The sequence below is a fragment of the Lottia gigantea genome (assembly GCF_000327385.1).
Source record: "Lottia gigantea unplaced genomic scaffold LOTGIsca_70, whole genome shotgun sequence".
Classification (NCBI taxonomy): Eukaryota; Metazoa; Mollusca; class Gastropoda; family Lottiidae; genus Lottia; species Lottia gigantea.
In genome coordinates this window covers 354,264-374,229 of record NW_008710371.1, presented here as the reverse complement: position 1 = coordinate 374,229, position 19,966 = coordinate 354,264, and the positions used below count along the sequence as shown (strand labels likewise).

The 19,966-nt window shown below is 36.0% G+C and overlaps 1 protein-coding gene across 1 annotated transcript; it reads right to left on the bottom strand.

Annotated features, from left to right (window-relative positions):
* Positions 1–7,450: 7,450 nt before the first annotated feature.
* LOTGIDRAFT_130513 (hypothetical protein) lies at positions 7,451–19,966 on the bottom strand (the record flags this gene model as incomplete). The annotated part of the gene is made up of 15 exons (XM_009065742.1): positions 7,451–7,544; positions 7,883–8,093; positions 8,698–8,824; positions 9,317–9,402; positions 9,711–9,850; positions 10,138–10,314; positions 10,634–10,727; positions 10,943–11,144; positions 11,689–11,760; positions 17,291–17,359; positions 17,768–17,870; positions 18,163–18,322; positions 18,794–18,939; positions 19,203–19,389; positions 19,555–19,966. 15 exons carry the CDS (start codon positions 19,964–19,966, stop codon positions 7,451–7,453), a joined length of 2,280 nt encoding a protein of 759 aa, XP_009063990.1.

Here is a 19,966-nt window from a genome sequence, read left to right as displayed (position 1 = left end):
TTATTAAATTTCAAAGGGAGTTATACACCTTAAAGGGATTATAAAGAGGTTTTTCTTAATTCTTATGTGTATCAGGGACACTGATATCATCAATTTACACCATTTTAATTTTCAATCAGACGTCTGTGATTCCTGCAATTCCACTAAAACTAAGTGTTTGATGACGTCACTAATCCAAAAATATGCTTATCACATAAGTCCCTTTGCGATTAGTGACTTCATGAAAAACTTAGTTTAAGTAGAATTGGAGGAACCACAGACGTCTGATTGAAAATTAAAATGGTGTAAATTGATGATATCAGTGTCCCTGATACACATAAAAATTACAAAAAACCTCTTTATAATTCCTTTAAGGTGTATAACTCTCTTTGAAATTTAATAAACCCTTAGTTAACTTCAAAGGTTAATAACAGCATTTAACAGAAAAAGAACCTTTAAAGGTCATCAAATCAAAGGGTAACTCAGGAAATCATTAGATCTTCAAACTTCTACGTGCACTACCAGGATCACCCTACGCCTGTACAACTAGGAGAAGTTAAACACTCCCTTCCCAGGAATCAGAAAATATTCATGCATTAAGGAAGATTTCTTAATATTTTGAATTGCTAACTCTCATTTTAAGAAAAAAAAGAAAAAAAAAAAATAGAAACTTGGAAATTTTGTTATAATTATGATCCATGATATATATCCCACTGTTAACAAAAATAAAAAAATATTTCAACGAATGCATTTAAGGTCTTCTTCTAAGGGTGCAGGATCACAAACAGTCTTTGTCACTGATTTATGTCGCCGACTCGAATCTTGAGTAAAATCTCACATGTGCCTACGCTTCCATGCCAAGTAATTGTGTTACTGACATGATTTATAATTATCTCTGATAGTTTTATCGTCTGTAAGACAGATCGTCGTCATCCAATCAGATTCATTTCCCTTTCAATCACATGATCCGCTGGTGATTATCGACATACTGGAAAATGACGGCTGGAGTTTTGTGTCTCCTTGTGTGCCCGCAGCCAGTCAGGTTGATGAAACTCTTGACACGACTCTAGTCGGTGACAAAAATCACCAACCAAGAGTGTTCTTGTGCCTCAGCATTAGAAAAAAAAATTTTGAATTTTTTTTTTAAATTATGACCCATGATATACCCCACTGTTAAACAAAATATATATTTTAACAGATGCATTTAAGGTCTTCTTCTGATGAACTATGATCCTTGCCCCTAGACATCTGGATTTCCCAAAGGTAGTAAGAGTTTCTTCCATCTATAACCTTTGATACAGTTAGCCAAGTTGGGTTGTTCAGCCATTTACTGATTTTGTTGATAAAATTAAATTTTTCAGAATTTTTGCAATTTGGATACAGCCTTAAATAGTACTGGTAATTTTGATCAATTTGTAGGTCAAAGGTTAGATGGAAATAATCTCCTTATAGACCTTATTCATGCCTGAGACACTGAAAGCAAGGTTCATAACAGAAATTACGTCGTCCATTGATAAGATGATGTCATATGAATGAATAGCCAATTTGACGTCATTAAACACCCGATCAACAGTGAGAAAATGGGCCCTTTCTCAGAAATGTGTGAAGGTAAAATTCATCTGAAAGTATCATTGAATAGCTTCATGAATTCTGATTTTATTGATGTCAAATATAATTAGTTTTGAGTTAGTAGGACTGGAGAAGGAGGCTTTACAGACGTCAAGGTGGTAATTTTACTGCAGTGACACCATATTACCTTTTCGTTATGAGTCTCATTCTGAATTCAATATGGCTGACATGTGAATAAGGTCTATACCTTGGTAAATCAAGATAAACCACAACAACTGTAAAGTTCACTTCTGTTAATAAGAATTGCACACTTGATTATTTAAGAGGAATATCCGAACTCAGGCTTGCCACCACAATTGGGCAAACAAAGAGACTTTTGGCAAGATGGTCAATTTTTTTCAAAATATAGTCTGGCATGAGTTTGGCATAAGTTGTCTTGGTGTTTTTGGTATTTTCAATCATGCCCTGATACGATCGCGATATATGGACTTCGCTTTGATACATGTATTTGCAGCTGTTTCGAAGTTCTGGCAAGCAACAGAGATGGAGTTTAAAGTCGTATTTTTTACTCCATTTTGGGCTCAATAGTGCAGTATGCCATGAGGGAAACATGACAGCACAGCTCTCTTGAGTGACATAACCAATGATGCTTGGTGTAACTTATTGCCAACCATGCAATTGCCAATTTGATGTATGGCAACTACCATATTTTGCATTTTGCACTAAGATATAGTATGCCAACCAAACACTTCACATGCTCAAATTGAACACCTTGCCTCCAGCCTCGTTTAACAATGAATTAAATTATCACACTATCTCACTGGATGAAAGAGACTAGTCAACAATAACAACTTGAGGTCTTGGAAAACACCTCCATGTCTGGATATCCAAGTCTTTATTGCTATGGCAACAGGAAATGTCAAATGTAAACAACCCCGGGCAAAAAAATATAAAGGCACAAACAATAACAGCACAATCCTTGTCACTCAACTGAAAAAACAAGAGTAACAAATTGAAAGAGTAACAAACTGAAAGAATAACAAATTGAAAATCATAACAGTAACAAAAAAATTGTAACACAATGAAAATACTACCCATTAGAATAGTAACAAATTTTTCAAGAAGATTAATAACAAAAAGAATTAATAACAATTTCAATGATAACAAAACAGTAACAAACTGAAATGAAAACATCTAATTACATTTTAACAGAAAAAATTACAAAATTATGCATTTTTTTCATGTTTGTTTGACAATTGATACATTTTGTAAGGATACATCACAATTAGCTTGCATTATCATGTGAAAGACAGAAGTTATGGCATTGATTTGACACCAATTTAGAGAAATGGGTGTGGTCTTTAAAATATGACTGTGATTGACACTTTAAGTCCCGCCTCCTGCACATGCTTTATACTTACCAATTTATAAAAGATACTATGAGAGTCTATCACAGATAAGATATCAGTATTATTGGGTGATACTGGCACAGTTGTTCCCCCTGCTCCTTCCACACACTGGTTAGGATAAACAGACAACCGAACGTCACGACAGTCACCACCTAAAACCAAATTAAACGAAGTTTTACATCCAATTTTTCATCAATTCACAGGGCAAATGAAAATAGAAAATGCAATGCAGTGGGCAATAAAGGAAATTAAGTGTAATTCATCACTGGTAGGCTCTCATAATTACAATCAAGAATTGATCTTTACTTTCAATTTCATCTGCATATGGATGATGTCAAGTTATTGATACAAAATCACATGATACGATACGATACAATACTTTACTTGTATCTTAAAGATGGGTTTCCTTATTTTTTAGTGTCAAATTAAGCAAACTATTTGATTAATTGATGTTTCTAATGAATTATCATGTATTCTTAATCATATCATTATGTTCTTATTGCATATAATTAAGAGTTTTAACCAATCATAAATGTCCATGTATGTACAGTCTGGATAAACAAAAAAAAGGCTTTTTGACCTTTCTTGATCGGTCACTCATTGGAATTCTGCTGGTAATTCTCTTCTAATTTAACTAATTATGAATTAATTATGGACATGTGAGACAAACTGGTATTTTTCCAAGTCATTAGAACACCTCTACTTTCTATTCATATAAGTATTAGCATTTTCATTTTCATAAATAAAAATAAGGGAACCCATCTTTAAAATGATGTATCGTACCAGCACTTATCATGTAGGTCATTTTGCATCAGCGCCTCATATCTTACACTGATATATCCATGTATGAACACCTGATACCACTTTTCATTATAATATGATTGATATACTTCCTCATATGAAAAGTTCATTAGCTGCTACTAATGTTTCACCAATATGTTGTTTTGGATTTCATGTTTTGTTTCGTGGTTCAGAGCGTTCGCACTCAGTTTATTTACACTATCCCTAATAAACCAAGCGTGAGAATGACAATGGTGCCAAAAAATTTAATTTACCTGCATCATTAAAGATGGTGGCTTTAACTTGGATAATTTTTCCAGTGGTAAATTTTGGCACATCAGGAGACAAAAAGAGCTGATCATTTAATCTCACCTCTGAAAATTAACAGATATATGAATAAATGAGGAAGGGCCGTTCCACAGTGGGTTAGAGTGTAGTAATCTTGATATGACATCATTTGCTTGGTTACATTTAAACAACAGGCCTATGACTTGAAGAAAATATGATTTGTCAAAGGATACCTAGCTTAACAGGATTGGGCCATAACATCCTAGATCTTCCTCTCCCACCTTTAGCCCAACCTCTGACATCCTTAGCTCCACCTTCAATACTTTAGCCCTGCCCATGAAACATTAGTCCCACCTCCTAACACTTTTAGCTACACCTTCAACACTTCAAATTTTGCGTCCTTATGCCCAGAACATCATTAACTACACCTTTAAAGCTCAAACTCTGCCCATATCTCATTAGCTCCACCTTCAACACTCAACCCCCCCCCTAAATCATTTAGCTCCACCCCTTTTTAAAAACCAACTTACCCCATCTGACTGCAGGTAATTGTAATATTTCTAACTGAGACCGAGACCATGTTAAATAATCTATACAAACTTTACCACTCACTTTTGTCGATGACTTTTAATAAGAGTTAAGGGTAACAATTGTTGACACAAGATTGACAGATGTCACAAAAAAATCCAGAAAGACTGGGGCTAAATTGATGAAAGCATCTATATGATGGAACCTACTTATGTGAGAAACTTCTGTGCAAATGACAGGGCTGTTGATTTGGCACTATTTGCTGGTCATGACCAGCAGTGCAGTTCAAATGGCCGACAGTCAATATCCTCTATCCCTCCCCCAAATTTCTTTTTTTCGCCCCTGTAAAATTTTGATGCAATTTTTCCTCAAAAGGATACCATAGACCATCTTATATCTATAAAATTACTCAAGTAAGAACTAAAATGATTAACTTTCTTGACACTAGACCAGACTGGTAGATTAGGACTAACTAGTTCTTCTTGGTTATCCAGTTCTGGTGGAAATTCTACTCTGTGTATTTCTATTGCTATCCTGAAAGTATATTGTGTTGAAAATAAAGATGTAGGGCTAACACAGGCGTAAAAAAAAAACACTTAAAAATATAACATTTAAAGGGATTGTAAAGAGGTTTTCTAAACTTTTTATGTATATCAGGGACACTGATAGCATCAATTTGTACCATTCCAATTTTCAATCAGATGTCTGTGATTCCTGTAATTCCACTAAAACTAAGTTTGATGATGTCACTAATCACAAATCACTACCTTAGATATTATCTGAAGCTTTTGCGATAGTGACATCATAAAAAGCTTTGTTTGGTTTGATGGGGCTACTTTGGCCAACCTCTAGCACCTATAGCTCCACCTTCAACACTTAAACCCCACCTATAACTCCCTAAGCTCCACCCCTTTTTCTAGCGCACATGCATTCTAACATAATAGGCACTTACCTTCTACATTGCTGAGGTTCTATAACTAATTTTTTATTGACACAATATTCCACCTCCATTTCGTGATTTGATACATTCTGTAGATCCAATATCACAACACATTTATCACAACTGAAAAATATAATCACGATCATTGATTCCGAAATGAAATGAATGGAGTTTTACGTCCTACTTTTCTGCACCATGTGGGCTAATGAAGACAGGCATCATGCAGTGTACAATGAGGGAAATTTTGCCATGACAGCGGCATTAGCCTACTCTATTTTTCGATTTCCAACTGTCGAGGGATCTTTAACGTGCACAGTCTGTAGCACACAGGGCCTCGGTTTATTGTCTCATCTGAACAACTAGACGCTTTTTCCATGTCAGCCCCTCTTACCTACATCACTGACAGGGGAAAATGATCTTTGATTTAGAACTATGTAAAATTTTATAAATCAAATCACAACTTGCAAGCAATTCATATCATCAAAAAACCCCTTGTATCAACTTAAAGAGGTTTTCTAATTTTTTTATGTGTATCAGGGACACTGATATCATCAATTTGCACCATTCTAATTTTCAATCAGACATCTGTGGTTCCTGCAATTTCCCAAATCGCTAAATATGCTTGTATCACATAAGACCCCTGGAAATAAGTGACGTCATCAAACACTTAGTTTTAGTGGAATTACAGGAACCACAGACGTCTGATTGAAAATTAGAATGGTGTAAATTGATGCTATCAGTGCCCCTGATACACATAAAAATTTGGAAACGTCTTTACAATCTCTTTAATGATGGAGCACCTACCTTTCACTATGCTGGACATCCCAATTAACTATATAGACAGATGGTAAAATATCCAGGGAGACGACCATAGAACATTGACGACTGTACTCTTTACACTGTCTGTAGTCTATATTCAATAATACCTCATACACCTAGAATGAGGACATGAAATGGAGTTTTACATCCTTCTGTTTTGTACCTTATTGGAATACATAAATCAAATTAAGAATATTAGCTATGTGGACTCTCTGAAAGAGTTGTGGAGACGACCAACTCAAATTGAACAATATTAGCTATGTGGACTCTCTGAAAGAGTTGCGGAGACGACAAACTCAAATACCTATTAAACAATATTAGCTATGTGGAATCTCTGAATTATATAATAAAACAACCTCAGAGACAATCTCGTCAGCAAGCAACCATTATTGCCATGCAGTGTACAATGATGGAAAATGTAACTTGTATCATTGCCATATATCATCATATCATATTTAACAAGTGTTTTTATGTCTTCTGCCATACATAAATTGATTAAAAACTGGCTATTCTTACCTTATTTTCTGAAGAGTCAGAACGAGATCTATTGGAATAGGCTGGCGAAGGAAGTTCTACAAAATAAAGTTGAGATGCAGCCATTAAATTAGTTGTCATGACGATGAATTTTAAATCTAAAATACATAGTGATGCTATCAGATTAGTTTTTTTGTCAATTATTTCGTTTTGTGTTAATTTGAGTAAATAGTCATACCTGACGATGCACTTTCTGGAGACAGGAAGTCACTGTAACCATAGAAACAGACAGAGAAACATAATGTTGTCATGGGTGACAAGGGAAGTTGAGAATTGATATTTTCTGAACTCCATGACAACACATTGTCCACAAATTCTGAAAAAACAAAAAAACGGAAAATTCGTAATGAATACCAACACCTGGTTTGTGTCCAATAAAAATCTTAGCAGGATTCTGTCCTGAACCGGAGAACTTTAGTCAGAGAGTGGCTCTAGATATTTTTTAGATTTTAGGATACCAAGCAATCTGACAAGCCAGTTTTAAGCACAAGTAACCAAATCAGACTGTGCAAGCAAGATGCTTCAGCCTGTAGCACACGGATCCTCGTTTTATTGTCATTGAGCCACAACGGCTCCCAAAAGGGTTGATAGAAAAATTTTGGAACTAACCTTTGACCTCTGGTTTGCTATTGACACTTACTGCTACACCAGATACTGGTATTTTTCCTACATTCTCTAAACTGATGGTACATTCCTGGCTGTAATACAAGACAAAATCCTCAAAATCTTGCCAGAGCTTTGGATCCCAACCTTCTGGACTTTCTGCCAAGGTCTCTGATTGGTTGTATTTGCTAGCGTGCAATCCAATCAAATCTCTGCATTTCGTGATACAAGCAGTCAAAGTATAAGACAGAGTTTGTAATAGTTTGACATTGTGAAGATGTCTAAACGGATTAGGAACCCTGTTCCAAATTGTTTTATTAACATCTGGTGGATTCCATGAATCCTGAACAAGCAGAATCACCAATCAAGAGCCACCATCTTGGACTCCTAAGTAACAAGAATCATAGCAGACTATCAAAGGGGCATAACTCACCTTTGTCCAGCAAAGACAGAAATACTGGAGTTAGCAACCACATTTAAACCATCTCCCAATGATGAGAAATTGGCAGCCTTGGGTAAGGAAGATCTGAGTGTCACTTGAGGGAGAGCTGGTACCACCTCCACGGTCATTGGCTTCTTTTCTAAATGGTGCAGGTGCTTTAAATAACATTTACTATTTACACCTAATACATGTGTTGTATAACCTGCAAATATAAGTGGTACAAATTCTTTAAGATTTAGATATGAATTGTGGATTGTTGGATTATTGGATTGGATTGGATTTCAGCTGGGTCAACTGGAATAATGAGGATCCTTTCTACCAGCTGATCCTTGACCAAACCTCTTGGCATTGATCTTTACTGGATTATCTGTACCCATTTACAGCTGGGTTGACTGGAATAATGAGGATCCTTTCTACCAGCTGATCCTTGACCAAACCTCTTGACATTGATTTTTCCCAGATTATCTGTACCCATTTACAGCTGGGTTGACTGGAATAATGAGGATCAAGTCTACCAGCTGGTCCTTGACCAAACCTCTTGACATTGGTCTTTCCTAGATTATCTGTACCCATTTACAGCTGGGTTGACTGGAATAATGAGGATCCTTTCTACCAGCTGGTCCTTGACCAAATCGCTTGGCATAGATTTTTTTTCCACATTTTCCGTACAAGAATAGAGTGAAAGAATGAATGAACAAATGAACATGAATAATTGAAGAATGAATGATTGAAGGATGAATGAATGATTGAAGGATGAATGAATTATTGAAGGATGAATGAATGATTGAAGGATGAATGAAACTTACCTATAATTTTGAGATCTCCTATAGATTTAGGCTTACATTGTAGTTTGACTAAAGATGTTTTGGATTCTGATGGGATGCTAGGGTTTGAGGGAAACACTTCCACTTCAACTCCCTCTGTTAATAAAGCCTGAAACAGAAATAGAATGCATCATCTTGGAATTGTTTCACAAGATATTAATTAAGATACGTCAAGATTTTAAGAAAATACTGTAATCTGATTGGTTAATAAAAATTATTTGAAATATGCAAACGATTATGTAATTGACCAATCAGATAGCTTGTAAGATTGTTATGAAATACAGTAATCTGATTGGTTAATAAAAATTATTTTAAATATGCAACCGATTATGTAATTGACCAATCAAATGGCTCGCCAGATCTTAATGAAATACAGTAATCTGATTGGATAATAAAACTTGATTTGACCAATCAGATTACCTGAACTACAAAATATTTTTATCTTGTTTCACTTTAGCAGATAAGCCCTTTATTATGGAGATAACAAATATTGATGTCACCTGGTTTTACAACCCAATCAACACGCTTGCACCTACACATGTCTAGGTTTTGTTTTGTAATTATGAACACACATGAAAACAACCATGATGCAACACCTTACCATGTACGATATTCTAAGTTCATCAGGTAATGGATTCACAACATATAGTTCAACTTCACAAATTTCATCTTTCACCCACACAAAACCTACAAAAAAAAACCAACATGATGGCCATTTTGAATTTGATTCCTTTACTATATAATTGCGAATACAATACGCACCAAATAAACAAAATGAATGAATTTTTATCTTGACCTGCAGAAGTCAAATCATATGTACCTCCTGTTCATGACTTGTTTAGTGAAGAAACTATGCAGTGTGCAATAAGGGAAATTTTCTAGGTCATGCTAAAGACTTCTTTGTTTTGATTTCTGACTGAGTTTTTTGGGTTTTTGTTGAAAATTGAAAAAATCAGACACCTTTCCTTCCTCCTCTGAAAACCCAGATTACTTACTGACTTTCGACTGTAAAGAGTTACTGTCCTTGTCTGTCTGTTGTATCGGTGTAAATATAAAGACATCAGGTTTTTTATTAGGGTCTGTATTTTTTTCTATTGGCTGTAGATGGGGAGGTAGATTCATTATGGTAAAACTTCTGGAAAATTAAATGAACAATTATAAAAAAATTCTAAACAGAAAGGAGCTATAGACCAAAATTCTTAAAGATGGGTTCCCTTATTTTTATTTATGAAAATGAAAATGCTAATACTTATATGAATAGAAAGTAGAGGTGTTTTAATGACTTGGAATAATACCAGTTTGTCTCACATGTCCATAATTAATTCATAATGGGCTAAATTAGAAGAGAATTACCAACAGAATTCCAATGAGTGACCGATCAAGAAAGGTCACAAAAGCGATATGCTATCAGGTGTTACTTACTTGACTAAAGGGAATTTGGTAAGGGGAACTGGTGGTAGTATTTGACCATTGTCTAATGCTATAGATTGTGCTGACCCCTCGCATTTAGAGGTCAAGGACATCAAGCCGGTCACAGCTTCACGACGTTCGGCTGTTGACAGATGTTCAAACATGGTGTGTAAAAGGAAAGACATATGTCTGAAATAGATAAACAAAATAATTTCATCATCTCATCTTCACTCATTAGTTCAGGCCACCCAGCTGTGAATGGGTACAGATTCTACAAAGGATCAGCTGGTAGACAGAATCCTCATTATTCCAGTCAACCCAGCTGTAAATGGGTACAACTTTACCAAAAACCAGCTGGTAGAGAAGATCCTCATTATTCCAGTCTACCCAGCTGTAAATGGGTACAGATCTACCAAGGACCAGCTGGTAGACAGGGTCTTCATTATTCCTGTTGAACCAGCTGGTAGAAAGGATTCTCATGAGGCTATCCTTGTTGTTTCTATCTTACCTGACAGCTAGCTGAGGATTTCCCATTCTCCGTGCAGCGTACACCAACTCTGTTAAAATTCTATGACGTAGTGTGGGCCAGCCTTTATTCGAATCTGAAACAAGAGGATATCCCATAATTCCTCACATTTGAATTTACCGCTAAATGACTCAGAACATGAGATGCATAACAATTTCGTTAGATCATGGATGGCAAGTGGAGTCACCCTCAGTAAAAACTAGAAATGACACATTCAGATTTGCATTTTGATAATTAAATTCTGTCCGTCTGCTCCCTATTTCTCTGATGTTCCCCTGAAATTTTACTGACCTGAGCCTGTGGTTTGAGTATTTCGCGTTTCCAGGAATATCTTGTAGCCCTGTAAGGTCTGTAGTAATAATTGGTAGCACTGTTGCCAGGCAGAGGTCTGTGGCGCCACACACTGCATGCCTGCAATACGCTTGAAAAATCCTGCTTTTCTATGGAACCCTATCTGAGTGTAGAGCGTGGCCAAAGTACCAAATCTTTGAATCTGCAAACAGAAGTATTTGAAACATTGAAACAAGACCAATTATAGTAGACCCACTCAGTGTGCAATGAGGGAAATAACACAGATTTCTTCCACAATTTGTTCTACTCCATCAATAAACTGTTACCCTACGGCGGTTATGGTCGTATATCAGGTCAAAGGTTGGCTGGAAAAGTGAATAAATGCGAGTAAGTGCGTTTATGATTAATTTTCCAGCCAACCCTTGATCTGATATACGACCATAACCACCATAGGGTAACAGTTTATTATTTATATTTACGTTTTCAAGACATTCTAATTTTGATACAAAGACTTTAGTATGAATTTAAGTAGGGCCTATTTCTTTATGTTTCAATGTTTGGGACTACCGACATGATTGTTTACATTGGAGACCGTCTATTTGATACAATGACGTCATTGGTTAAAATTACTACGCCTAATGTTTTGGTGATGAGGCAATGACGTTTATCCTGATATAAACACCACACCAATTTGCCTATGTCCAATGGAGAAAATTAATAGCTAATGTAAATATACTGCAATGTACCTTGTCTTCTTCAGAAACTTTAAGATCAATGTACACAACATTCTGTAGAAAATCAGAGGCCTGAAGATATTTCTGAAATATACAAAATTAACAGATGTTCAGCAAAAAACCTATTTTAACCATGTTTCACTTTAACAGGTAAACACTTATCTTGGGCTGAGGTTAAAAATTGTTGGTGGTTTTCTTAACTGTGGGTGATTTCACTTGTCATCCATGATCTGTCAACGTCGTCATTCATGTTGAGTTATGTGGAATTTTGGGATATTCAGAGGGATATTCAAGGACTTGTATTGCATGCCGACTTGGTAAGCTACATTTGATGCTAGTCAAAATTGCACAGAACACAAGTTAAAGAAGAATTACATCAGATCACAGATGGTAGGTGTAAAAATCTGGAGTGGATGAAAAGAATCAAATTAAAAATTCATTAGATTTGTCTTTATTTGCAATAGACATTGAAATAGGATTAACATCTTCCAATATATACATATATACAATAAATAGTATTAACAAATATTAACAATACCATTAACAAATATTAACAAATACAACTAACACACATTCACTATCATACAGGTCAAAGGTCAAATACCAATCGAAAGTCAACTCGGGTGCTACGTAAATAAAAAATAAATACAATTGCTTAGTCAACACATTGTGCAAAAAAGGGGTGGGGCTTACAAAATGCCAATCATATGCCATGTGAATTCAAATGCTAAAGAAGTCAATGTGCAAAAAAAAAGGTGGGGCTTACAAAATGCCAAGTCAATGTCAGTCATGCTTTCAAATGCCAATGAAAGTCAACACACACTATGTCAGAATGTCAACACACACTATGTCAGAATGTCAACACACTACAAGTGATAACAAACACTTTCACACACGCAATAACGAAAGCACAATTTGATGCAAAACAATTCAAAGGGGAACCACTCTAGATCATGTTGTAAGGCTGATACAAATCCATACGTACTCGTTCCACAATTTTACCAGTGGTCTTCCTCGCTGCACGTTGCTCTGACACCATTTCCACAATAGGGGTATAACCAGGGTACTTCTTGATAAAATAATTGGGAACTTGACGCTTTGTGTTGTTGTTGCGGCTTCTTTTATTGGCGAACCAGGATTTGACTTGGGAAGGGGACACTTGGGCAATTCTTGCTAATTCATCTTTCTCTTCTTCGGTTGGGTAAGGATTCTCACTGTGGGATTCATACCAATCAGTCAGGATCTTCTTGGCTGCAGCACTCAGGAGCTTGTACTGTGGTCGACGGCTGACAGCTGGTGCTTCTGAAGATCCTTCTGAGCCTCTCTTACCTCTGTATTTATACTTGATGGGATGGTCGTTACCGGTGATGGACAGGGTGTTGAAGGACCTGACTCTTTTGTTGGCTAACCATTTTCTAACTTGGCCTGGCGTCAGTCCACCCTTGGAAGAGAGTTCAGCTACATCTTCGTCACTTGGATAAGGATAAGTCATGTGGGATTCATACCAATTGGTGAGAAGCTGGATGGTTTCTGGACTCAGGAGGCGACCAGTTCTGGCTTTCTGTTCTGCTGGTGTTGTGGATTTTTCTTCTGGGGTGGTTGAGGAACTAGTACTGCTTGGAGCTGATGAAGAGGACATTGAAGATTCTTCAATGGATGTGGACGCTGAGGTGTTGGAACTGGTGTAAGAAGGAGCTTCAGACAGACGTGGGATAGTAAAGAGTTCATTTAAGGAATCACTTGCTTCTGATGATGACACTGAAGAACTAGACTGGCTGGATACTGGAGTGGATGTGGAAGGCTGTGTTGATGGATTCTTGGTGATGATGTCCACTTCTTTCTGCATTCTTTCAACCAGGGTGATTCTTTCTTTGTTAAAATGGATGTTGGCTGTGTATTTTGACTGTTCTGAGAAGCTGGTACATAAAGACTGGTATCTCTGCATTTCAATTCGGCCAACTTCGGAGCAGTAGAGACTTTCCATCTTTCGGCTGTATCCATGAAGATCTTTGTCACCATGTAGTCGCAGGAATCTGTCTTGGAGCTGCGTGTGTAAGGCATAGACTTGTTGACCAGATGCTGTGGCATGTTCTCTTGCTGCTTCTGTGGAATTGGGGGATTGGAGGGAACTGAAGTCTAACTGGCTGGTGATAAGACTGGCTGGTACCTGTAAATTGACAAGAAATTACAAATACCTTGAGCATTTTTGGGAATTAAGCAATCAAAGAGTTACTTAAGTAAAATTCATGTGGGCTTTTCAAATTGAATTTGTTAAGATTAAATTGAAAGCAAATTTTATCAGAAAACCCAAAGATCTAAAATAGAGTTTTACACCCCAATAATTTGAACTTTGAATAAGAAAGTAATTCAGAACCTACCTGTAAGTGGTTACATTCTTGAGCTAAAAGCATCTGTAAATCTTGAAACATGGGATTAGAACGCAGACGGCTTAAATATCCAGTAGGTGGCGTCATGGTAGCAGACTGGTAATTCAAAGGGGAATAACTCTGAGTGGCTGGTGATGAGTTTGAAGAACTGGATTTGTCAACTGGACTAAAGGCAGATTCGATACTGGATGATGACAATGGACTGAAGCTGGAACTAGCAGACGTCTTGTTGGCTAAGGGAGATAACTTGCTGAAGTTCAATGGTGACAAATGTGCTGACAGAATTGGTTGTGGTCTGGGTAGGAGTCCCACTGGCGTCGAGTGTGACATGACTGGTATAAAACTTGGCGACTGCATCATGGGTAATGTCATTGGTGAAAATTGCGACGCTAGTTGCCGTTCGTCGATATATATCCCACTTCCAAAACTCTGAGACATTGTGAGATTTTACAAAAAACAAAATGGTGTCTGATGTATTCTTGTGGAGTGGTGAATCTAGAATGATGTTAGTTCTGGAAAATTTGCTGGTATATGTACTAAACACCAAAATTAACTCAAAATGGCTTTCTTGCTGGCAATGATGACATTGTTTTGATAATTCAAAAGACCCATGATGGCAATGATTGCTTCTGGATTTCAGTTTGGGTAAATCCTTACAATCAAAAAGGATTAAGGCTTGGATGGGGCTGACTTGAGGTCCTCAGGTAAGGGAAGGAGTTATCCTTATCAAAACAAAGGTCATGGTAGACTTCTTGAGGCCAAGTGTGGCTTCCCTGGTATGCTAATGTACACCAATGTATCAACCAATTAACCAAGTTTAGCTTAATCTTGGATTGCCCTATCATAATTTTACACTTCTGCGGCAAATTGGTTTCACTTTTAAATTTTCAACTTCAGAATTAAGTCAGGTAAGTAGATTTTTCTTTTTCTTCAAAAAATTGACAAAAATAATTTCCAAGTTCAACTCTTAGATGAAGTTAGGTAAGAAGAGGTTTTCATTTTTTTTTTTACTTAAATTCATTTTAGGAATGTTTGATTTTAACATTAAAGGGACAGGTGTGGCATTTCGGGGGGTTGATTTGAGTGTTGAATATATGTAAATGGTCTTCAGAAGTACTAGAAATGTACGAAAATCACATAATTCCTTTAAAAATATCTCAAACTAGGAATTTTACTCACTATTTCTATAGATGTCTTTTCTATATATCACAGTGTATCTTAAATTGACGAGTCGTCATTTTAACTTTCAAGCGCAGATAATTCTAGACACACATGGATTTGAAGGCTCAAATTTTGACAGTGAGCTATGAACACTATTACTGATTAGATTAGCTAAAAAAGTCCAGATTCTGAGACTTCAGAAACAGGAATTTTTTAGCTAAGTTAATCAGTAACAGTGTTCATAGCTCACTGTCGAAATTTGAGCCTTGTGTATCCAGAATTAATCACGTTTGAAAGTTAAAAATTCAACTGGAATTTTAGTGAGACTATCCAATATATAGAAAACACATATATAGAAATAGACAGTGAAATTTCTAGTTTGAGGTATATTTAAAGGGGTTATGTGATTTTCGTGTGTACCATTCGACTACCAATCAATAAGAAATACCATGATCAGAACGAGTTTGGAAGAATGAAGGAGACCGAGTAACTCACGCCACACCATCCAGGGCCGAGTTTCACCGCCATGTCATTCGACCCGACCAGATCTAACGAAGAATCAACAACCAAACCAACAACACCAAATCATCCAATTTGATCCAATCCAACAACCAACTACTACGACTACCAACAACTACCTAGTTTGCGATATCAGCATCCACTGGAAGCGAACGTTAACTTGTCATCTACCAACCAACCAACCAGATTTTCGTGTGTTTTAGTATTTCTTAAGACTATTAAAGCACATTCAAGAACCAAATCAATCCCCGAAAATTCCGACTGTATCCCTTTAAAACCACAAGTGAATATATTATAGTATGGTATAACACACTTCTTCTCACAAAAATGGAATATTTTTTTTATTTTCTTTGAATATTCATTTTGGAAATATCCATTTTGCATTCTGAATTGGATTTTTCTATAAATTTTTGATTTTTAAGAAGTTAAGATTAAATTCATTTTATTTCCAAAGAATATTCAATATTTTAACAGTTACTTTCTTTAAATTTTTCATATTCCAAATCATCATTTATAAGTCTAAATTAATGATAAAATATCTTAATCAAAAGCTAATCCATCCAGTAGCCTCATGGCTTCATTAATATTCCAGTATAAACTTCTTAATCAATTAATCCTGATAATCCCCTTTGATCTTTAATTAACAATCTGAATCTCACACTATCAGCCTCAACCCTATCAGCACAGATAACCTTGATCTTCAGATTATAATTAACCCTAATAATTTCATAAAACCATTTTAGAATGAAACCGTATTAAAAAAATATAAGTTTGATATAACTGTTGTAAACAAATAAGAAGTTTACATAAATTTCATAAAACCGCTTTTAACAATTCATTTCATCAAACCACTTTTGACAATTCATTTCATCAAACCACTTTTAACAATTCATTTCATAAAACCACTTTTGACAATTCATTTCATCAAACCACTTTTAACGATTCATTTCATCAAACCACTTTTGACAATTCATTTCATCAAACCACTTTTAACAATTCATTTCATAAAACCACTTTTGACAATTCATTTCAAACCACTTTTAACAATTCATTTCATCAAACCATTTTTAACAATTCATTTCATCAAACCACTTTTTGACAATTCATTTCATCAAACCATTTTTAACAATTCATTTCAACAAACCACTTTTTGACAATTCATTTCATCAAACCACTTTTAATAATTCATTTCATCAAACCACTTTTTGACAATTCATTTCATCAAACCACTTTTAATAATTCATTTCATCAAACCACTTTTAACAATTCATTTCATCAAACCATTTTCATAATAAATGAAAGCAATTTTAATAAAAATCATCTTCTTGCTATCAACATTTCATAAAACCATCTCGAATTCATTTAACTGGTTTAGAAACGGTTTCATTAAACCATTTTCATTAACATTATCAAACCATTTGTACCACTTTGAAATTCATTTCCTAAAATCATTTTTATTGAACAATTTTAATACAATCATCATTTCCATAAAACCGCTTTTAAAATTATTTCATAAAACCATTTCCATAAAACTTTTTCAAACTTACCCGTTGACCAATGAGAACTCGACAAGCTTTTAAACTTGCTTCCATTTCAATTTTACCAGCAGTTTTAAACTAAAAAAGCAAAAGAAAATTTCAATAAATCAAACTGTATTTGATCTTTCCCGGGTTATAATAATGACTTTTTATTCTCTTGTGACCCCTAAGAACAGTTTACATTTACAACTGGGTTGACTGGAATAATGAGGATCCTTTCTACCAGCTGGTCCTTGACCAAACCTCTTGGCATTGATCATTCATAGATTATCTGTACCCATTTACAACTGGGTTGACTGGAATAATGAGGATCCTTTCTACCAGCTGGTCCTTGACCAAACCTCTTGGCATTGATCTTTCCAAGATTATCTGTATCCATTTACAGCTGGGTTGACTGGAATAATGAAGATCCTGTCTATCAGCTGGTCCTTGACCAAACCTCTTGGCATTGATTTTTCCTGGATTTACGTAAAAAATGGCCCTTACCTTACTATAGTGTGTAATGGCTTCTCTATATTTTTCTATGATGTCTTCTGGATTTAAACCTGGACCATTTGGTATATCAGCAAGATCTAAACCATTAGCAAAACTATTAGTTAACGTGGCTGAAACCAAAATCAAAATGGAGTATTACATCTTACTTTGGAAAGACAATTAGAAGAGACAACTATATTTTACAAGGATAATAACTTAGATTGCGCAGAGGCACAAACCTCCATTGAGCAACTAAGAAAGTTCTCCCTGAAAATTCTTTGCAGATTTGATTTGATGTATTCTGACACATATCTTGAGGCCAAAATGGTAATTAATAAATTGTGGGTTCACACCATTTCTTAGGGGGAACGCCCTCCCCTGTACCTCCACAAGCACCACAACTTCACCCCACCCCAGAAAAGTTTGTCCTACCTGCTTTGTTTTTGTCTAAATTAATGGCGGCCATGCGTTTATCAGTAAAAGATAAATTACGCTTAATGGAGGCAGCAGCAGAGATTTTAGGATGAGCCATGATCACAGATGACGAACTTAATCCTTCATAACATCCTGAAATAGTAGAATGAAGGAATGAATGGAGGGATGGATGAATGGATGAATGGATGAATGGATGAATGAATGAATGGATGGATGAATGGAGGGATGGATGAACCAGTGAATGAATGAATGAATGAATGAATGATGGATGAATGAATGAAAGAGACTGAATAAACCAGTGAATGAATGAATGAATGAATGAATGAATGAATGAATGAATGAATGAATGAATGAAATGAATGGAGTTTTTCGTCCTACTCTTCTGCAATGAATTGATGAAAGAAGAGACTGAACAAACCAGTGAATGAATGAATGATGACAATGAATGAATTGATGATGAATGAATGATATAATGGGGGAATGAATAAATGGCTGAAGGGACTAAGGGACAGGTTCGTCATTTTCAGGGGTTAATTTGGGTCTTTCCAAATTTCCTGTTTCTGAGACTAAAGTATGATTGGTCAAACAGAGGGTAAACCTTACCTCCAATCCAGAGAAAATCGTTGACGTTACGCAGAAGATCTATAGCTGTTTGGTAATGTAAGATGGCCTCCCCTGGCATACCAGCCTGTAAACACAGATCAGCTAGATGTTTCCTTAATCTTCCAGTACACTTCTTCTTAAAGCTCCTGAAAAATAAATGGTATGGGGGTGTGAGTTGATACTGGGCAAACTCTGGGAAACACCGGCCATGGAAGCAGAATATCTTTATCTTGAGGATTTGAACCCAAAACACATCTCCTCGCAGGATTTTACAAGAAAAAAGAAACTCACTATTTTACCGACAATAAAAACAACTTCCTGGATCAAAGGTTATGTATCATCTGACTTATAACCCTTTGATTAATCAAGATAAGCAATAATCAAAAGCTATAGAAAATAGAAACCTTACCTAGTGTCAGTGTCTACACCAACAAAATCTTTAACTTCGGAGGGTGCACATAGTAGCTGTAACCTATCAGCTCTTTCAAACGATCGGTCTAACCTTTTCCCTTCCAACACATAGAATAACGATGTCACAAACTCTCGTAGACGCTCTTCCAAATCTTTTGCCGAGTCTAAATCAGGATAAAACACAACTTCTGCCCCCGTCGATTCCTTCGTGAGGCTGTTGCTATGCGTCCGTTGTAATGTCTCCTTCTGTTCTATTTTTTTATTTTCTTTTTTGATGTCGCCATTTTGTGACATCTGCATTTCATTGGTCACATTATCATTTTTATCATTCAAAAGTTCTGGTTTTGAACTAGAGTTCAAGTTGGTGTTTTCGTTCAAAAATGGTGTTCCATCGGTGTTCATACCAAACACAATTAATCGTGAATTATAAATAGTGTTCGCGTAGTTCTCCTTCATTTTTTTATAATCTTCAAAAAGGGCCTCGAATTCAGCAGACGTCGAACACTTTCCGATTGACACAAGTCCAAGAACTTTTCGATGCGTTTGGAAATCTCCCCATGTATTGTTTTCCACTGGATATGTGCGTTTGTATCGTACAAACACATTACGTTTCTGTCCCTCTACATGAATGCAGTTTATTTTTCGAACTCTCTCCCAGGCTGGTAAGAAGGTGTGATTGGTGATGTGTGTTCCAGTGTGTCGTACCAGAACTAGCAGAGACTGGTGATCTTCGGCCGTTTGGCCATAATCTATAAAACTCAT